Below are 18826 nucleotides of genomic sequence, written 5' to 3'. Positions count from 1 at the left end.
CTTTGTTCTTTTTTGTGTCAGATGGGATATCTCTGTGTTCTGAAGAAAAGGAAAATCGCATTTCATCAGTAAGGGATTTAAGTAACTCATTTTCTTCTGACCTAGAGATTACATCTCCTAATAACAACAAATAGAGGAAAGTATAGTTACAAAGTTAGGAATTCAGAGTCTCTTTATCACCCTGGAGCATTCTGCAAAGTGCTGTCCCAATGTCACCTGAGAAGTTAATTGTTAAACAGACTAAATCCTAACAGATTTCAAGATGAACACTCCTTACCTTGCCCCTGTTCTGTTAAACTCAGTCTGAGGCAGCTGTGTGCTACGCTGTACACGCACTACAGGTTCTTTGATACTGGACAGGCTTCAAGCCAAAGTTCTCAAAACATTTGACCTAAGGTTCAGTAACCATCTAAAAAGGGTTGTGGCAGAAATCACAGGTGCAGTTACTGAAGCACTCACTCTTCACTCACAAACACCACAAGGTCTGGCTTCTAGGAGGAGGGAGCCCCATGTCTCGGGCGTACCCACACCATACAGGGGCTGTACTACTCGTTCCTGCTTTCTGGCTAAGGCCAACGTCACCTTCCAGCTGTTGTTTCTCCCCTCTTGCACTTTCATATCAAACAGCTGAAGTTAAACCAACTGAATTTTAAATCACACAGCAGAGTCGCTTTGCTGAAGGAAGATGACGCTGCCTCATGCAGCTCATGCCTGGGTAACGGAACAACTAACAAAGGAAACTGAGTCTGTCTGCCTTGCCAGGTGAAATGTGCCCGGCTGTCCAAATTAGGGCAGGAGAAATGCTAGCGAAGCCCAAGAATCAGTCTTGGAATGGATAAAAAAAACCTAACACAAACATACTTAAAACAGCCAGCACAGTAAAACTAACAGGCTTGCTCTTTAATAATGCAAAATTATAATACAAAATACACCTGACAGAATGGGATCACTATTGAAATACTCCTGCATGAGTGGGAGAGAAGAATAAAAGCTGGGAAATGGAGGAATTCTCACTGCAGCAGGGAGTAGATACTTTCATTTTCTCCTCCAAAGTGGTAGTTGATTGATCTTACACCTACTATCAGTTTCATGTGAGAAGTATAAAGGCAAAGGTTTATAGAAATTTGCCATGCTCAAAGCAAACAAATCACAAACCTTTCCTTTTTTGGACAGCACACTTGACAGAATAAGAAACTATAGTAATTAGGCTTGGGGAAACGGCCTTCTCGCCAGTTGGGCTCCATTCTGAAAAGCAGAACATACGTTCTGACTTACTGCCTGGTGGCCCTCGGCTCCTGTCAAAATACAGTGGCTTTTTCACACAGACTCTCTAACAGGCAGCACATCACTTTCTTCTTGTTCGTTTTGCAGGCTGCAAAGCTGCCGCTTCTCTGCCCACAGTACCCTATTCCCCTTAAGACCCGCATTTCTCTCTGAGCTCGCTGCTCTCCCCAGCTACCCACAAACGTGACCCGAGTACCAACGCGCTCCATTGCCAAGCTCCAGCAAAGTCCCTCTGATCCTCAGGCTCACTCTGCTTTTGATATGCTGTGTTCCAGCTCTCTCAGCAGTGTTTTTTAATCCCTACGACTGATTTACAGAAAACACTACACACTCACTCCACCAGGAATATAATAATTCACGCATGTCTATGCTCCAGTACGCTGCAGTTGCATATTTCAAGTCTGTTCTTCCCATCTCTGCTCCCAAGAAGCACGGTGGACTGGGGATTATATGAAATGCCAGCTAACCCTTACGGGTCCGACTGCTCCTTCGCACTGTAAAGAGCCTCTCACCAGGACTTGCGTCCTTCCAGGGGCACGCAGCACCCAGGATCGCACAGAAGCACAGGAAGGAGGCAGCACCAATGCCAGGAAACTGAAGCTCGTTCCTTGCCTTTTCCCCTTAAATTCTTTGACAAACTCAGAAGGAAAACACTGGCATTTTGGGGCAAAAATCTTTCTCCACAGATTTCCCTGCAGTGGGTTGTAGTGCAAATCCATGCAAGTACATGATCTACGTGACATGAGTGAAGATTAAAGAAGATTCAGCTCTCTCCAGTGTCAAGGGCCCTAACATAAATCACCAAGGGCACAAACACCAAGTGGTTCCAAGCTTCTTGGTGCTTTCCGCGTACTCCAGCAGCGAGCTCAGGCCTGCCCCAGCCCCTCCCTGCTTGCACCTTACAAGAAACGTTCATACCATGTACATTGCTCTGTCACCTCTGCATTAACCAGGCACATTGCCCCATCACCTCTGCCTTGACCCCGATGTGACACAGGCAGTAGAGCTGCATTAACTATCCAGGGAGAATGGCCAAGAAGAGGTGGAGCCCAGCTATGCCACTCAGGAAAAAAATTAAAAATAGTACTTCAACTTTGCATCAAGGACCCATCTCTGCATTATAAAATCTTGGCTGGACTCAACAGCCAAGGGATCTGTGGGCCCCTAAGGATTTTCAAAGTACCCTCAGCAAACGGACCCCTGAAATCCTAAAATCTGACATGGATTTGGCTCCAATTTCCTTACGCGCCTGTGAAAGTCCCAGAGTTGAGACACTCAGCTTCTGGTGTTTAACCCCCAAACTGCAAGGGCCTGGCCCTCTCACACACAGCAAAGCCCACGATACTGAACAGAGTTGCTAAATTCAGGCATCCCTTTAGAAAATGAGAATTAGCTTCTAAATCTTTAAAGCACTTAAAATAAAACCCTGTAAAAAGTGAACTTTAAGTGCTTCATACCTTATTGTCCACACATCTAACATCTCTGCAGCAGCATCCATTTCCAAGGGGCTCAGCTGGGCATGGCAAATATAACCACGATGACTAGAAATGCTGAACATTAGCCATATTAATCAGCCATCTTAATGCCTAAACCAGGAAAAAACTAAAAGATTAGAGTGAAAAGCGTAATTCTCTGTACCCTAAAAGAAAAACCAGTTCTATCTATCAAATCATGAACTACAGAATGAAATTCTGATTTAAAACTGTTGAGTTCCAAAGGTTCCTACAAACAGGTTTGTATTTTTTTTTTTTTTAATAATTATTTTTGTAAATTCCTTGTGACAATATGGCCATTTATGGCTAAATCCTCATTTCAGGAGCCATTATTTTACGCCTTCACATTTAAACAATGCAGTAGCAACTATAAAACTTCAGTCTTTATTCGGGATCTGTTGGGCTGCCGTTCAGAACGCCCCGAGGTATAACCGAGGGGCTGCATTGTTGTCCACCTACTTACAAGTGGACATAAGGGAACAAAATGCCAGGCTTTTGTCAGAGGCTATTTTCAGCTTGGCGATAGCAGTGGCATTGCTCAGATCCCTGAAACTCTCCCTCATTCCCCTCCCCTCCCAGCTTATAGGGCCGACGGTGGTGGCCGCTGCATTTAAAGAGCGCAGGAATCCCTCACGGTGCAGCCCTTCAGGCCCAAGGAGGCAGGGGGAAGCATCAAGCGACTCCGGTAAGTAGCGTGCACCGGGTTCTGCCAGGACTGTCCGATATAAATGTTTGCCTATTTTTTTTTTTTTTTTTCTCCCAACAGGTGGTAGAAACTTGTAAAAGCTTGTTGCTTGACAAATTAAAATGTATAGCTATAGTGTAGCAATGCAAGTCAAACTGAGCTAAGAGCAATATTTTAGGTTTGGAGTAGCCAACTGATAAAAGAGATTCTTCTGGGCTTCTCAGCCTGTTGAGTAGATACCAGGGTGACCAGATCAGGGTTGTGGGGTTCCTTGGTAATGATATACATTTTGACTACATACAAGACTGGATAACAAAAGTTTCAAAGTCTTTTAAAAAATTTTGTTACAAAGCTACAGAATTATATTGTCCACAAAACGTCTGTCTTTTTACACACAAATTTCTAAGCATATGAATTTATGGGCTTTTATACTTTCTCAGATGATAGTATTCTAGAAATAAAATTAAAAAATCCAAAAAAGCAACCCCCTCCAAATCCTCAAAATATTTAATGTCAGCAACCAACTGGTTTTATATCGAATGAAAAAAAAGTTCTATGCAGACTTGACAGAAAATGGCTAGACAACAATGCAGGATGAAAGAATTCACACGTCTATCACTCCATCATTACAAGACAGCACCATTGGTCAAGTTTCCAGAAAAGGCCCAATAACTAAAAAAAAAGTAAATATATATTTACTTTGAAAAGTTTTCTACCTAAAGGCAAAGTTATTTCAAAGAATAAAACCTGGTACATAGACTAAATAATTCTGTGTCTGATCTCAGTCACAGCACCATTTCACAGCAAATCACAGTTTTGCTCAGCACTTAAAAGACTTAGTGCACAGATAAGGATTTAGAGAAGGACCTTATGGAAGGAAAAGTTAAAGTTGATAGCTCAGGATTAGGTCTGGAAAAAGTAACAGGTCATCTGTACAGCAGGGTGCAGTTCCCCACAGCCACAAGAATCGAACTGAACACTGAGGGAGTGTGTGCAAGTAGCGGGGGGGTCCTGGTTTTGTTAAGTCAGAACTAAGTACCTTGTTCTAGCATCAGGATATCACATCTTTTGGAGGTGCGATCTTAAATTTCTGCAAAAGGGTGCGCCAAGGAAGTTTTAAAAGAATTGTGGCATTACTATACTAGGGAATAATAGATAATTTGGAAGGACAGAGAAAAAAGCCAAGGACTCGGACACAGGGCTCTGGGGTTTTCGATCGCCTTTGCACATCATATCAAGTCACTTAAAATCTTTTGTTTCAAGTGGGCTTGTGTAACTTAGCATGACCACTGTCAATGAAAAATCAGTATTTACTTCCCCATGTCAGTGTGGAAATTCCCATCCTTGATCTGTGTCGGTTTACTGCAGAAAGAAAGGGAAAACGCTAATCATTATGAGATGGTGGCGGGGGCTAAATGTATGATGCTAACTAATAAGCTTTAAATTTACCCACATCAATAGTCTATTGAATGCATCGGAACATAAGAAATACGATTATAAATATGTAACAATATTGCACCTTCATTAAATGAGCCCCATCTTCAAACAAAAACGTTTTCTCTGTGTGAGACTATTCTGCCGAGAGAGAACGCTTTCTGCAGCAAGTTGGATTTTGACAAACACACCTTCAGGCATTTTGAGACCCAGGGGCACAAATTCTGCTTTACCCCGCAGACACAGCGAGATATAATCTAACCGTCTCGAGCATTAGTTTGCAGAGAAAGAGGAAAAAATATAGCAGTGGTTTATTGCAACTTTTATAAAGAAAGCTCTCTATTGTTACCACCACAGTGCTGGTGAGGTGGGTAACACTAAGGACAGTCAAATGAGTCACTGGTGGTCACAGGACAGGTCAGCAGCGGAGCTGTGATTAGATACTGGAATGAAGTCCTGGCTGCGTTGGCATTTCCCACAGACTTCAGCTGGGAAAGGAATTTCAACTGTAGCCTTGATACTTGCATTTCAACGTAGACAGTGATTTAACTTCATATTATTAGCATTTATTTGTTAGGTAAGGAATCTGTATTCTTATACTTTTAACCGAGCCTAGACCAAACAGCTAGCTGGGACTGAAAAAAAGAGAGAGAAGCAAGGCACGTCCTATCCATCAGTCCTGATTCAGCATTTTTACCACCAGTGGTCACGAAGGCCGACACTTCCAATCCCACTTATGCCCTTCAGAGACATCCTATAGCACATGCGGCACCCTGAGACAATCCTCCCAGCCACACCATACACGACTTCTGCAGTCCGCTCAGGTATGACCCAAGGTCTGGACTAACAAATGTCTAAGCATTTAGAAGGCAAACCCTCGTGTTTAACAGGGAAGCACCAGAATTACTTTCAACACCTTTCTCACCTGCGCCACGCTGCCTTGCACTCCTCTGCACAGCTTCATCGGGCCAGCACTGCATCCACTTCCCACTCAGATCGATGGATCTAAATGCATTTTTGGATTATATTCTTATCAATAGCACTCCGATCAGAGCAAGACACGCACCGCAGCAGTTATGTGACATCCAGATTTGTGCAGTATGACTAACAGCCCAGCAAAAGACAGCTCACATTTTTTCATGCCTGTGCAGGGCAGAGAAACACTTCAAAGGCTTCCCTGGTGCCAGGCTAGCCTACATAGTAGTGCTACAAGCTCCAAATAACGAGAAGCACGTATCCTTGGCTGCACATCTCACGTGTATCAATTCTACTCCATATAGTAGCTGCATTTTGAAGTGGAACGATACAAGCTGCTAAATGCCGTCAGAGCAAGTCCAAGAACACTCCTCCGGCTTAACAGTACTGGCGGCGCCTGCCAACGTGCCGCAGCACTCACCCTCAGAAGTTTCTCTGTCACATGTTCAATACGTTTAGAATGAGCCCACTCGACTTCCCACTAGATCACCAACATGTAACACATACCATGTGGTTAGCAGTCACTGCAAGTGAACCAGATTCAGATGACAAAGTTCAGGAAATTTCAGGGGGATTGAGACACTGACACCCAATGAAATTAAGTGAAATGAAGGCTTTGGGTGTATTTGTTTTCTTATGACAAATAGCAGACCAAGTTCTATTTGCACATTGTAAGGATGGAGCTTTACCCACCCTTATCATTTAGATGAGTAGAAAACTATGAATCCATATACCCTGTGGAATTCACTTGGTCACAGCTACACCTGCTGCACAGGCAGCACCCTCAGGGATGGCTGCAGGTGCGTGCTCCGAGAGATGAACAAAGCAAGGACACGAAGAGCGAGGCTTGCCCTGGTACCTCACCCAGCTGTTCAGCCAGCCAGTGCACACACCGCAGCATACGCTGCCCTTCTTACACCGCTGTCCTTATGGGAATGTTTATACTGTGACAGCTTCCCATCAGGTGATGCCAAAAAAACATGGAAAATGTGTATGCATGCCCAGTCACGTTACTATAATTAGCCTCAGGAGCAATGGTTCTTTTAAGAGCTCTAACCACAGCCCGCAACAGCACAAGGTTTACTATCACGCATTATCAGACTTTTTCAGAGATTATTTTTTTCCCCTTCAGCTACTGATGTAATTACAGCTACTTTCCAACAAGCATCCTGTCGCCACAGACGGAGATGCTTGGTGTGCCTTTGAGGGGAACTAAACCAGCAGAGGCAGTTTTACATAGACTGCAGCTCCAAACCACTCTCCTCCCAGGCAGCCATCAGCGCTGCTCCCGCTGGGAATGGGTTTGACTGGAAACTTGATTTGAAAGGGAACACTATGAACACAAAAAACTCATTTTCATTTTCAAGGAACTGTCACAAAACCAATTTTTATCTCCCACTGCTATTCCTTCTCTTAAAATGTTTGAAGCTTTACTTGAACTATTTTTATAAGAGAAAAAAAAGGCACCAATACAAAAGTACATTAAAAATAGGAGAAAATATAGAATGGTGCAATGAGACCATTAGATTTTACCCATGTGAAACATTTCTCTCTGTTCCTTTATCTTCCATTCAAAAGAAAGGGAAAAAAGTTTTTTAATTTCTTTTCTTTAACAGTGCTGTTCAGTAACACCTTCACTAAGTAAGAAGGGGCCAAATTCATAGTATGTTCCCTGTGTGCAATTATTTTTGTTTATTTCAGCAACATCAGATTTATGCTTTTTACTCATTACATAACAGATAAACAGAGCTAGAGGCAAGCTGAATTTTCTTTTCATTGTTGCATCATTACTGTTCTCTAACTGTCAGAGCAGTTCGGCTCGTGAACAGCCTCCCAAGAGAACTGATAGGGTGTGAAAGAGATAAATGATGCTGTTGCTGTACGACAGCAGAGGACGAGGCTGCCTGAGCTGGGAAGGTTGTTCAGCTGAACATAAATCAGCCTCACAGAGAGAAGGGGAGACTGGATCTCGCATGAGGGTAATGGGTATGCTGTCTACCACAGTTAACAGTCACAACAGTGACTTACATATAACCATTATACATGGTTAAGGATATACTAGTAACTGCAGTACTAAAGCGGAGATGTTTGGATATGCTGGTATCTGCATCGTTACCAAACACTGATTGTAAAACGTGCCCATGTTGCTACGTCTTCAGTGCTATGGCTTCAGTGTGTGCACAGACTCCTACACTACCTTCCTTTTGCTGAACACACACATCTCTTACACCACTGCATGATTTTTAGTGTTAGCTGCCGGAAAGAATTCCCTCCAGCTTCAGGTTCAGCCTACAGAGCTGGCATGTAGAAATTGTTCATTTCATTCTGAAATTTGGAAGATAGAGTATCGATACAAACATCACTGAGATGATGATAAACACAGGACGTTTACTACAGACATAGTAAAATGTTAGTCTAAAATACAAGCCATTGCAAAGACCAGCTACATTCCATCACTGCTGTGGAAACTCCCCTCTGCCTCTCAACCTCAGAAGAAAATTCTCCAGTAGCGGGCCTGATTGAGCCTTCAAAATTCTTTTCTTAGTTAAGAATATCTTATTGTGAATTTAATCAAACACAAATAGCACAACCAGGCTTTGAAAGAACTATAATAAGAAGGTGACTGGTTTTCCAAGAAGGAGAAGGAAGGCTGGTGCCAGGAGCTTGGAACAACCTGATAATACAGTGTGCAGATGACAAGATGACGTCCCAGTCTTTCCAGAAACGATGACTCAAACAAGAAAACAGAAGGGCAAACCATAGGTTGGGGTTGTTTCAGATGCATGATAGCACAATCATCAGGAAAAGCACTTACCCAGCCTGCCGTCAGGCGACCGAAGCTGGGCTCCTGGCTCCGACACTGCCCTCCTGTGTGACCTTGGGCAAGTCACCTCAACATTCACTGGAATAGCAAGAACTAGAACAGTAACCACTACTCTTTTTTCTCTGATGTTTAGATTTTAAAAGCAACTGACAAACTAAAACACACCTCAAGCAGCTTAGGAAGCTATCTATTACTACTTTGTAACAGCTGTGCAGCACAGTGAACTTGCAGCTCTTTTATAAGGAATTCAGAAAAGCAACAAACAACTTGCTTCTATTAAAGTGTCCTCTGAAATAACATTTTATGTGTTAAGCTTCAAGGTGGAATTAAGCAAGTATGAGTTGTATAAAATAATATCATACTGCCGCAGAAAATTGCCTTTATACAAGCTCATGTGGCAGTGGATGACCTAGCAGTTGCTTTGGAGAGGTACGGATAGCAGTACATGCTGTCTCTTAACAGAGGGTCTAGGTAGAATACTGTCCTGTAGAAAACTTAATGCCAAATACTGTCCACGCTTTTGCTTAAAGTCCAGTAAAGCTTCAAAGTGTTTGTTAGTCTCCATTAAAAACCGCCTCACCAAAACCAGACCAATACACATAAAGCAAAAGCTGAGGGGCAAAGGCTACGGTGGAATACAGGGGAGGGCAGGATTGAAAGAAAATTACCATTTGTCAGAAAATAAATCCTAGATCCACTTCTCCAGAAGAGGTTTCAGTGATCCTGGCACCTTTTCACTGAAACACCTCACAGTCATTTCATGTGTTTACCATCATAAGCTAGGGAACATCCTTATTTATAAAGGAGGGTTGCACAACATAGGATTTAGACTGCCCCTGCTCCCTGAAGCACCAGGCTAGCACCCTCACCCATGGGTCGCGTATGTTCCTGCTACCGCACAGGTACTTAGTATATTGCAGGGATGCAATAGCAGTTGACTGGAGATGGGGAAAACCCAATAATTTAAAAGAAAATAAAAATCAAGTTGTTCTGTTTAAAATAACTCACTTCTGCTGTTGTATTTATTTTTATAATCTGATTTGCCAGGTTGTCCTTCAGATATAAGGATGCCAAACTGGGGAGGTGGAGCCAAATGTGGTGCCTGTGAAAAGACCGTGTACCACGCTGAGGAAATCCAGTGCAATGGAAGGAGTTTCCACAAGACGTGCTTCCTCTGCAGTAAGCTGGGCTACACTCTTTTAACTTCAAAGAATTCCAATAGCTCTGTATACGTTTTCCATCAAAGCTAGTAAATTCACTTTTGCATTACTCTGCATGCAATAAAGGCGCTTCCATTGCCCCAGTTCATCACGTTTGCTCATGGGACGCCTACAGCAGGTTTTTAAACACCCTAAGCAACATCCAGCATGGTAGAAGCAACAAGCATCAGACTGAATTTTGCAAAGGAGAAGTTTTGTTAAAGCTTATGCCTCTTACTTGTGGGGAAGTTTGAATAGAGGGCATCACATGTTGATCATCCTACTTGAAGTACAGCACAGCGAAACGCATTCTGGTCTGGCACTCTCTAGTAACATAAAGATGAAACCTATTTCCCATCCTCTTAGCAATGGAAGGATGGAAAATGATGGCATCTGTTTTCAGAGCAGCCACCAGTTTTCTGAAATGCCACTGTGGTGCTCGATAGCGGCCCTTAATAATCAAGCCGAGTTTTCCAGCCCTTTCTAGCAGTCTGCCTCTCAGGCTCCTGACTTTTCTTTTTCCAAACGTGCCTTGGATGATTTTTTTGTCAGGGACACTAGAGTGCTGCAGTATCACATATCTCCAAAAAATACTACCTTCTGTCCACAGCAGAGCATGCTATAGGTTTGGTTCAGGTTAGAAAGTCTAGAAGAACTAAACAAACGGCACTGACAGGACAGAAGTATATGAGATAATATGGGATATTATAGGAGATGATTACTTTTATGGTGAATCCCCACATTAATTCATTTCACACAGGAAAGCCGAAAGACATTACCCTGGTGTCATCAAAATCTCCTGCCAACACCCTACAAACACCTGCGTCTCCTCCTTCCTCATATTTCATACAGTCCCATTTCCCTTTTTCACCCCACCACCTCTGCAGTGTTTGGCAGACAGCGTCCAGGAATTTTGCTCTCCCTGCAGATGAGCCAACATTTGAAAAATTAGAGAGGAGGTATCAGTTCAGCTCTGTTCACCTTCTGTGGAGAGAGTAAACAATTTGATAAGAACTAAACATAGCTAAATAGTTTATTTTGCAGACAACACTTGAGATTTAGTACCTTTGCAGTATGAATTCCAACATGACAGCTTAGAAGCCACTGAATGCAATTTTTCCTCCTCCTCTCCTGGACGGACAAAGAATGCTTGTTTGGAGGCATGAGACTGATACTACATGTTTTGATGACACGGCACACTACTAAGCTGAATCAGTCCAAATAACTTCCTTGAGTCGTCTTTGCCTTTCTCCCAGGGCCCTGCAAGCGATGTCTAACAGACTGAGTAAGGAAGAATTCCCACAAAAAATGTAATGGACAACCTTCAGCCAATTCTTCAAGAACGATAAAAATCTCAGTTTTGTGAAAACCACAGACTTGTTATTGCTTCTTTGTGCTGCCTATAACAGTTAATACTAAGTGTCAGAGAGCTACAGGGAGAGGGGCACGAACATGGTAACTGAGAAAAGCTTTCACTGACACTTGTGCTTTATCAAATGCTAGAAAATTAAACAGCAGAAGATGACAAATTAGTAGACTCTCCAGCGACTAACAAAAATAAACAGCTGTCCTAATAAGGCATAGTTAATAATGTTTCTCTCCTACCTAATACCTGAACAAGTTTAAGCTCCATTCATAGCGTAACTGATTTTTTATTTTAAGCCATTCGTGATAACCAACGTCCATCCATTAACTTTGCCAACTGTTTCGGGTTTTTGTGGTTTGGATTTTTTGTTTGTTTGATTTTCGTCAGTAGGTTGGGGTTTGGGGGGGGTGGGGGTGGAGTGGGGTTTGGTTTATTTTATTTTATTTGCTCCTCAGAGTCCTAAGTCTGAATTGAATTATTAATAAGTTAGATACTAAAAAAAGTATTCCCAGCAGAAGTATGTTTAAGGTCAAAAACTAATGATGCATCTAAGCCCGGTTGGCATATGAGGCGTGTTAAATGGCTTTAGTTTTCCCATGATTCACACACACTCATCAGCAGCTCTGGGCAACTCAGTATCATGTTCATGGGCTTTTCAATGAACCAATTATAGGATTCAGTTTCTTAGCAGAAGAAAACCAATGCTCCTCAACCTCATCTCAGGTACAGAAAGAGTTAACCTATTTAGCTGAGCTTTTATGTATCTTGGTATTAAATATATTCAAAATATGTTTTATATTTTACATTATATTTGACCAGACAGACAGAACACACCAGTATCTTGAGACCAAAAAGTTCAATTTGGCCAAATTCTAACCAATTCAAACCAACCTGTTTACACAGTAAGGATCAGACAAGCTACACTATAAATCACACACGCTCCAATCCACAGTTCTTCCCTACAAACATGGGAAAGAAACTCCTTCCCAACAAGCCCTCCTTCCCACGCAGACTGCTGTTTTTACCTACCTTGTTCCCCCGTCAGCTCTTACTTAAACCACAGCTGTGACGGACATTTGGCAGGATCTCACGCCATCGACCTGAAACTTCTTAGTACCGGCTGGCGAGCAGTATCTGTTGGCAGATGACGGGTCTCAAAGTTATTTCAACAATAGCACTTCAAGGGCTTTTGCTCCATCTGTTGCGGTGAATTGATACTCTATCCCTAAGGTGCCAGAAATAGAAGCACTTTAGCTACTGCTAGAGTTTCCATCATCCCTTAACTCCCTTAGCAAACATAATTATCATCTCAAAGCAGAAGAGACGGTAGCACTGGGAGATCAGGTTCACACGTTCACAGAAGCCCCGTGTTTTATTTCTATTAACCATAAAGGTCCTTGTGAATTATTTTCCCTCTATGCAGCACAGTGGCAGCATTGAAGCTGCGGAGGTTCCAGTATCATCTTAAATTTCCTGATGTGGATGAATTTTAGAGTCACAGCAGGACAGTTAAACATGGGGGGAAAGGGACCAACCAAACAGTCAGTCAGCTATTCTACGGCTTGAACTTCCAGCGGCTTTCAATAGTTCTGTATTTCACGGGTTTCTGCTGCTTACGTGAGCTAAGCAACTTTATTGTCCAAGCTACCAACAGCCCATCCATGACTGGAATGCCTGCTGTGGGACACGCACTTCTTCAAAGGAAACTGGAGAGAAACTTTTTGCCATTTTCTTTTTCTCTATCAACCACTGTTGAAACAGTGAACAATTTGTCAGAAGTATTGAAATTTTATTTTTTAAGCATACTGCAAGCCCCTGGTTTTCTCTAGGCACTCCAAACTAAAGCTCCGTCTTCCCTCGGTGGGGTGGGGGCTATTGCACACCGAGTTCCCAAAACGCTGCAGCATACACAGTCACCAAGCAGATGAGAACTATAGCTATTGTTTTTTTCTCCCCATTCATTAACGTCCAATTTCCACGCATAAGCAGCAAAGAGATCCACTGGACCGGTAACGGAGTTCAGCCTCTAAACGCTGACCAGGTTTTAGATGAGTGAAGAACTGGGGAGGCCGCAGTTTCGCTTCCATGGCCACTAGATAAGAATAACCATGCATGAGACAGGTCTCAGCAATGCTGGTTAGCTCTAGGCACGGCTTGTGTTTCTCAAAACATGGATACGTGCTTACTGAGTTCCCCAAAGCAGCAGCTGTGAGCACTCATCAGCTTTTGGTCCTTCCAAGTTGAGGCTTGGTTTAAAGCAGTGCTGTAGAGAATCTTAACTCGTATTCCATTATTCATGTCGGGTATTCCTACAGCATCTTCTGTCCACACGTCTCCAAGACCTTGCTTAGTGAGCTGAGCCAAGCAGTATTTCTCCATAACGAACACAACTAGGAAGAGGCATCCATTTTTGGTACGGCTATAGTCATATTCTTGCCATATTCTGGAGGAAGTCTAACAGAGCTGAAACTACCAGCTGATGGGGATCACAGCTTCACCTTGCACCACAGCGTAAACAAACACATAACAAAACCCATGTCCTGCTTGACTCTGCCTGGACATGGTATGGATGTTACATCCCTTTTTGGAAACATGCATTAAAATAGCATGGGCTGGCATGAGAAAGCCACCACAGACTCAGAGTGACTATTTTGAAAGGTGCAGATGCACAATACGATCACCCCCGCAACCTCCTTTTTTTTTTTCTTTTTTTTTTCCTTTTCTTTTCTTATTTTAAGGTTTGTGAGTTTAGAATGATGATCTCAAATCCATCTTAAGCTTTGCAGATCTAGACAAATTGTCTTGACAAGCCCGTAATTGCCCACGGCAAAAACAGTGTGTAGTGTGTGCATTCACAACTACTCTAGCAACAGCACAGTGAAGTTTTATACTGACTACAGGCTAACACCTTTTTTTTCCTGTGAAGATAAACAAAAAATAAACACTAATTGTAATTATTCTCAGCCATGTAAATTCAAATTCGAAAACGCCAATGTTGATACGTGCCTTTCTCTTCCTGTTTTCAGTGGCTTGCAGAAAAGCTCTGGACAGTACCACAGTAGCAGCTCACGAATCCGAAATCTACTGCAAAACTTGTTATGGGAGAAAATACGGTCCCAAAGGTATCGGCTTTGGACAAGGGGCAGGATGTCTCAGCACTGATACCGGTGACCATCTGGGCCTGAATCTGCAACAGTGAGTTCAATCCCACTGATGGCACTTTTTTCTGGTACTACTTGTCACTTAGCAGGGTATTCTAGGTATTTTACTCTGTTTCCATAACAACATCCAGCATAAGCAGCACTGCAGGCTTTCCTACAACCTTTCCTTCAGTGGACACAGTAATTTACCATTTCTTAATGATGTTCACGCTCTTCAAGCCTTCTTTATAAATTATCTCCTCCTTCAATGGGCAATTATTCTGCAGAAGCAGCCTTTATATGCCACCACAGACATAAATATTCACTGCAATTGTAATTTGCCATTAGTGGCACTGCGAAGTCACATTCACCATAGAACGTGACAGTATTTTTTTTTCCTCCAAGAGACTAAAACACAGTTAGGTTTTACTATTAGAGAAATAATCACACTACCACACACTGTTAACTCTCCTCTCAATATGGGAAATAACATTTCTAAATCCTCCCTGTGGCTCAAGTAACACTTACAAACACACCAAGATGTTTGAACAAAGGAATTCTAATGGGATACCATCTTCCAAAAGCACATAATTATCTCTGACAGTACGTTTTTATAGTATTTTTCTATGATTCTCAAAGCTGCACATTTCCAAATCAACAACACTTTCTTCTGGTATAACTATAAGGAAACCAATTAACCAATGTGCTGTGCAGGAAAGAAAAGCTTAAATAATGTATTTAACTGTAGCTCCTTGTAAGATATGAATCCATTACAGGCTGAGTTCTGCATCAAGAATTGTCATGTCCCGTAGATTTAATTACCTGTTGCAGTTCAACAATCTGGTAATTCAGCAGTCATTCTGTGAAAAGCTAACACAAAGACATAAAGCAAAAAGTCCAGAAACACAAAGCAAAGCTACTTTTCTGATGTGCTTTGGAGCCCAGGCCAGTGAAGAACCCCAGTTCCTGGTCCAAACATTACTGTGACTAACAAAAAACCTGCATGCAAAATCTAACTTTTATTTTCCACTCACCGAATGCCAGCAGATAGCCAGTTACAAAGAACAGAGAGGTCTTTTGCTTTTATTTCCCCTCTTGCCTCTTAATAAAATTCTTTTTTACTTTCACTTTTCATTAAGTATCATCTTTTCTGCATGTGGCTGCTGTCAGCTCCATTTTCTCAGCCCAAACCAGGTAACATCGGCGGTTACAGTATCAGCTTTTCAATGACACAACACAGCATTCAACAGAAAACTTGCATCACCTCTTGCCACCACCACCCCTCCTTTTGCATGTCTAAGACCAATAAATTAAATATTCTTTATCCCTTACCAAAAAATGATGGAATTGTATTTCTAAAATGAAGATAACATTTTAAGCTCTATTGTAAAACGCTGGAAACTTCTGTTTTAGGGGGTCACCAAAGTCTGCTCATCCTTCTACACAAAGTAATCCTTCAAAGTTTGCCAAAAAGATGGTAGATGTGGATAAATGTCCCCGCTGTGGCAAATCAGTGTATGCTGCAGAGAAGATCATGGGAGGAGGAAAGGTAAGTAGTTACTACGGCATCTAGAAACAAAACACACTTTCAAAATGCTGATAAACTATAGCTAATAAGTCCTTGATCTTTTCAATTTTTACTCCTAGTCTCAAGGAAGAAAACATGAGGAAGAATTAGCAAATTGCTAGAGTCCAATATACTTTCAGGTTTAAAACCATGTGTTTTTTATAAACCACCATCAACTTTTTGTGTCTTGTTGATGTCTGAAGAACAACACCTGGCTACTGTACAGCCTGGCTCTTCTACCACTGTTATAAATATTCCCAGAGATGGTAGTAGAATAATTTAAACATTTATTTGTAGTGGCAATTGCAGCTATATTACAGAGATCCCATGACTAGAGCTTTTCTCACATGACGTGCTAGCTCTCTGCTCTAGGAACTCTTACTAGAATATTACCTCTGCGTATCAAAGAAGTGGCCAAAACAAGAGTAACATCTATAGCTCCCACTTTTTACTACACCTCCGTCAATAACAAAGTCACTAGGTAAGGTCTTGATTTTTGATCATAAAGTAACCAAAAAGACTAACCTAGAATGACTAAAAATAAAAGCTGTAAAACCAACAAAACAGCCTAAACCTTTTCACGCCATAAAAAGCAATTGATTCTTGTACCTGCTAGCTGCACGCTTTCTGTAATATACAACAAATTGTCTTAATTTTACTCAGCCCTGGCATAAGACGTGCTTCCGCTGTGCTATCTGTGGAAAGAGCTTAGAATCCACGAACGTTACAGACAAAGATGGAGAGCTCTATTGTAAAGGTAAGAACCGTAATGAGCTGAACCGCCTGAGTCCATCTAGAATTAGTATTGCCACCATGATTTACCTTGTGGCATGCTTAACAACTTAATGAAAACTCATTTTATCTTTTTTTAAAAACTTCCCAAAAGCAAAGTAAAGAGCTAAGCTAACATCGCATCTTCTACTATTGACATATAAATTTTTAAGTTGTCATTTTTCTACAAATATGACATCCTCTCAGACCTGTCCTCAGACCTTTTAACACGGACACTGGCCATACCTGCTGGGCAGACTCTTGTACCTGCACAAGCTCACTCAGTAAAGAAAAAAAATGATTAAAACCCCACAAAGACACAGATCTGCAAAGGTCATGGTCCTAATTTGAATTCTTGACAGTAAAAGTAAAAAACACTTTACTACATTGGAAGTGCAGACGGTAGCGCATTAATGCCAAATTATACATCCAGATGTTCTCAGATCAAAAGAGTTCACAGACTTCACTCGACTCTTAGATATTGCTTAAGGGGAAAAATATGCAAAGTTTTTATATCCTAGGCTAACTTTATAGAGAACCCTAAAGTGGAATACTTAAGTTCTGTGACTTCCGTTACAGCCTGACAACTGCAGATCAGATTAGCATATTTGCTAATTACATTAGCATATTTGGAGAAATACGCTGACCACGACGACTTCCTTACCAGAGCAGTGATAAGTAACTATGCACACACTTAGGAACACAGAGTTAAAATGGAATGGTTAAAAACTACCATCAACAGTTTGTAGTCTACGCTCTACTTCTTTTAACCACCTCTGAAAATCTTGGACTGATTACTCAGTCTGTATTACTCATACAGACCAAGTTTTACTGAGTGTTTTCAGACAGGAAAGTAGCTTTGATGAAAATTTTACTTAGATCTTAAATACATACAGTTTCTTAATTTATTTTTTTTTATGAGAACATCAGATGTGACTGCTGTTTAATAGTTTCAGTATTAGAACCCGTTGACACTTCTGGGAAAGACATTATTTCAGATTTCCTTCATTACCTTAAATTTGGTAGTAGTACTAAAACCAAAAGTCATTTACCTCTATATGCAAACATTCAGAATACCATTTACCTCCCTCCTTCTTTTGCAGTTTGCTATGCAAAAAATTTCGGTCCCAAAGGAATTGGGTTTGGTGGCCTCACCCAAGTGGAAAAGAAGGAGTGCGAATGAGAAGAAATGGATGCAACAGACTCCAACTGCTGCTAATGCCACCAAGTGATAGTTGTCAAGTAAAACATTAAAGATCACATATTGCTAAGGACCTAGGGCATTTAATATTTTCCACCTTGCAGGAAAAACTTGTGAGCTTGTATCTTAAAAAATTCTTAGAATAGCTTTAAAAGGTACAGTGATAAAACAAGATTCATGTTTGTTCTACAGAAAAAAAAGACAAAAAGCTCTCATGGAACATTATTGCTTCTTAAACTAGTATTTACCACACTTCAGACTGGAATTTTAAAGACTCAGCATACTGTCCCATTTAGTTAGAGATACCTTATGGAGCGCGAGGGTCAAAGTGTTCCAAGTTAGGCTGTTACTTTCCTTTGTTCAGAACGTTATGCTGTCTGTATTTCTACCAATCTCCTAGCGGCATTTTGAACATGTTGACATTTTGTGTTATGGCAAAGTAGATGTTATTCGCTTTGAGACAATTAAAAAGGATTTGGAATTCTTTCAAAGGGAGATATTTCTGAAGAAAAACAACATTTTCTTAGAATACTTTTAAGTTTTGTTATTGTATGATTTCAAGCTACAATAAAGTACTGATATTGCTTCACATTATTTTTACTTCAATTTGCTTGTGATTTTTATGTTCCACGGTGTTGCAGATAAATGCACTTCACAGAGACGAATTACATTCCCTATTTCTTAACTACAAGAATTGCACTGCATTACACTGCTTTACTCTTACGTTATCAGTTCTAGATGCTATTTAACTTGAATTTTCTGATCTTGATCCGTTTCCCTGCTGGTTTCTGTTATTACCTACTTTGACCTCTATTCCAAACCACACCAACCAGGTGGCTACTCCAGACCGACACTGAAGCCTTTTCTCGGGAACATGGCTGATATCT

At 41.4% G+C, this 18826-nt stretch overlaps 1 protein-coding gene across 3 annotated transcripts; it reads left to right on the top strand.

The window, feature by feature from the left end:
• The first annotated feature begins 30 nt into the window (after window positions 1–30).
• Window positions 31–18528, top strand: CSRP3 (cysteine and glycine rich protein 3). 3 transcript variants are annotated; one of them, XM_080405180.1, is made up of 6 exons: window positions 31–3462; window positions 9743–9874; window positions 14287–14455; window positions 15814–15949; window positions 16631–16724; window positions 17842–18528. In XM_080405180.1, the coding sequence occupies exons 2-6, from the start codon at window positions 9763–9765 to the stop codon at window positions 17919–17921; spliced, it is 591 nt and encodes a 196-aa protein (XP_080261306.1). In that variant the 5' UTR covers window positions 31–3462; window positions 9743–9762; the 3' UTR covers window positions 17922–18528. The 3 variants fall into 3 exon arrangements, with proteins under 3 accessions (XP_080261306.1, XP_080261304.1, XP_080261305.1); XM_080405178.1 differs by lacking the exon at window positions 17842–18528 and having other exon boundaries at window positions 16631–17258; XM_080405179.1 differs by lacking the exon at window positions 17842–18528 and having other exon boundaries at window positions 31–9874; window positions 16631–17258.
• The last annotated feature ends 298 nt before the right edge of the window (window positions 18529–18826 follow it).

The sequence above is a fragment of the Falco punctatus genome, assembly GCF_963210335.1.
Source record: "Falco punctatus genome assembly, chromosome: 10".
Classification (NCBI taxonomy): Eukaryota; Metazoa; Chordata; class Aves; order Falconiformes; family Falconidae; genus Falco; species Falco punctatus.
Note: the sequence above shows the minus strand (reverse complement) of the source record. Positions and strands in the feature narration are given on the sequence as shown.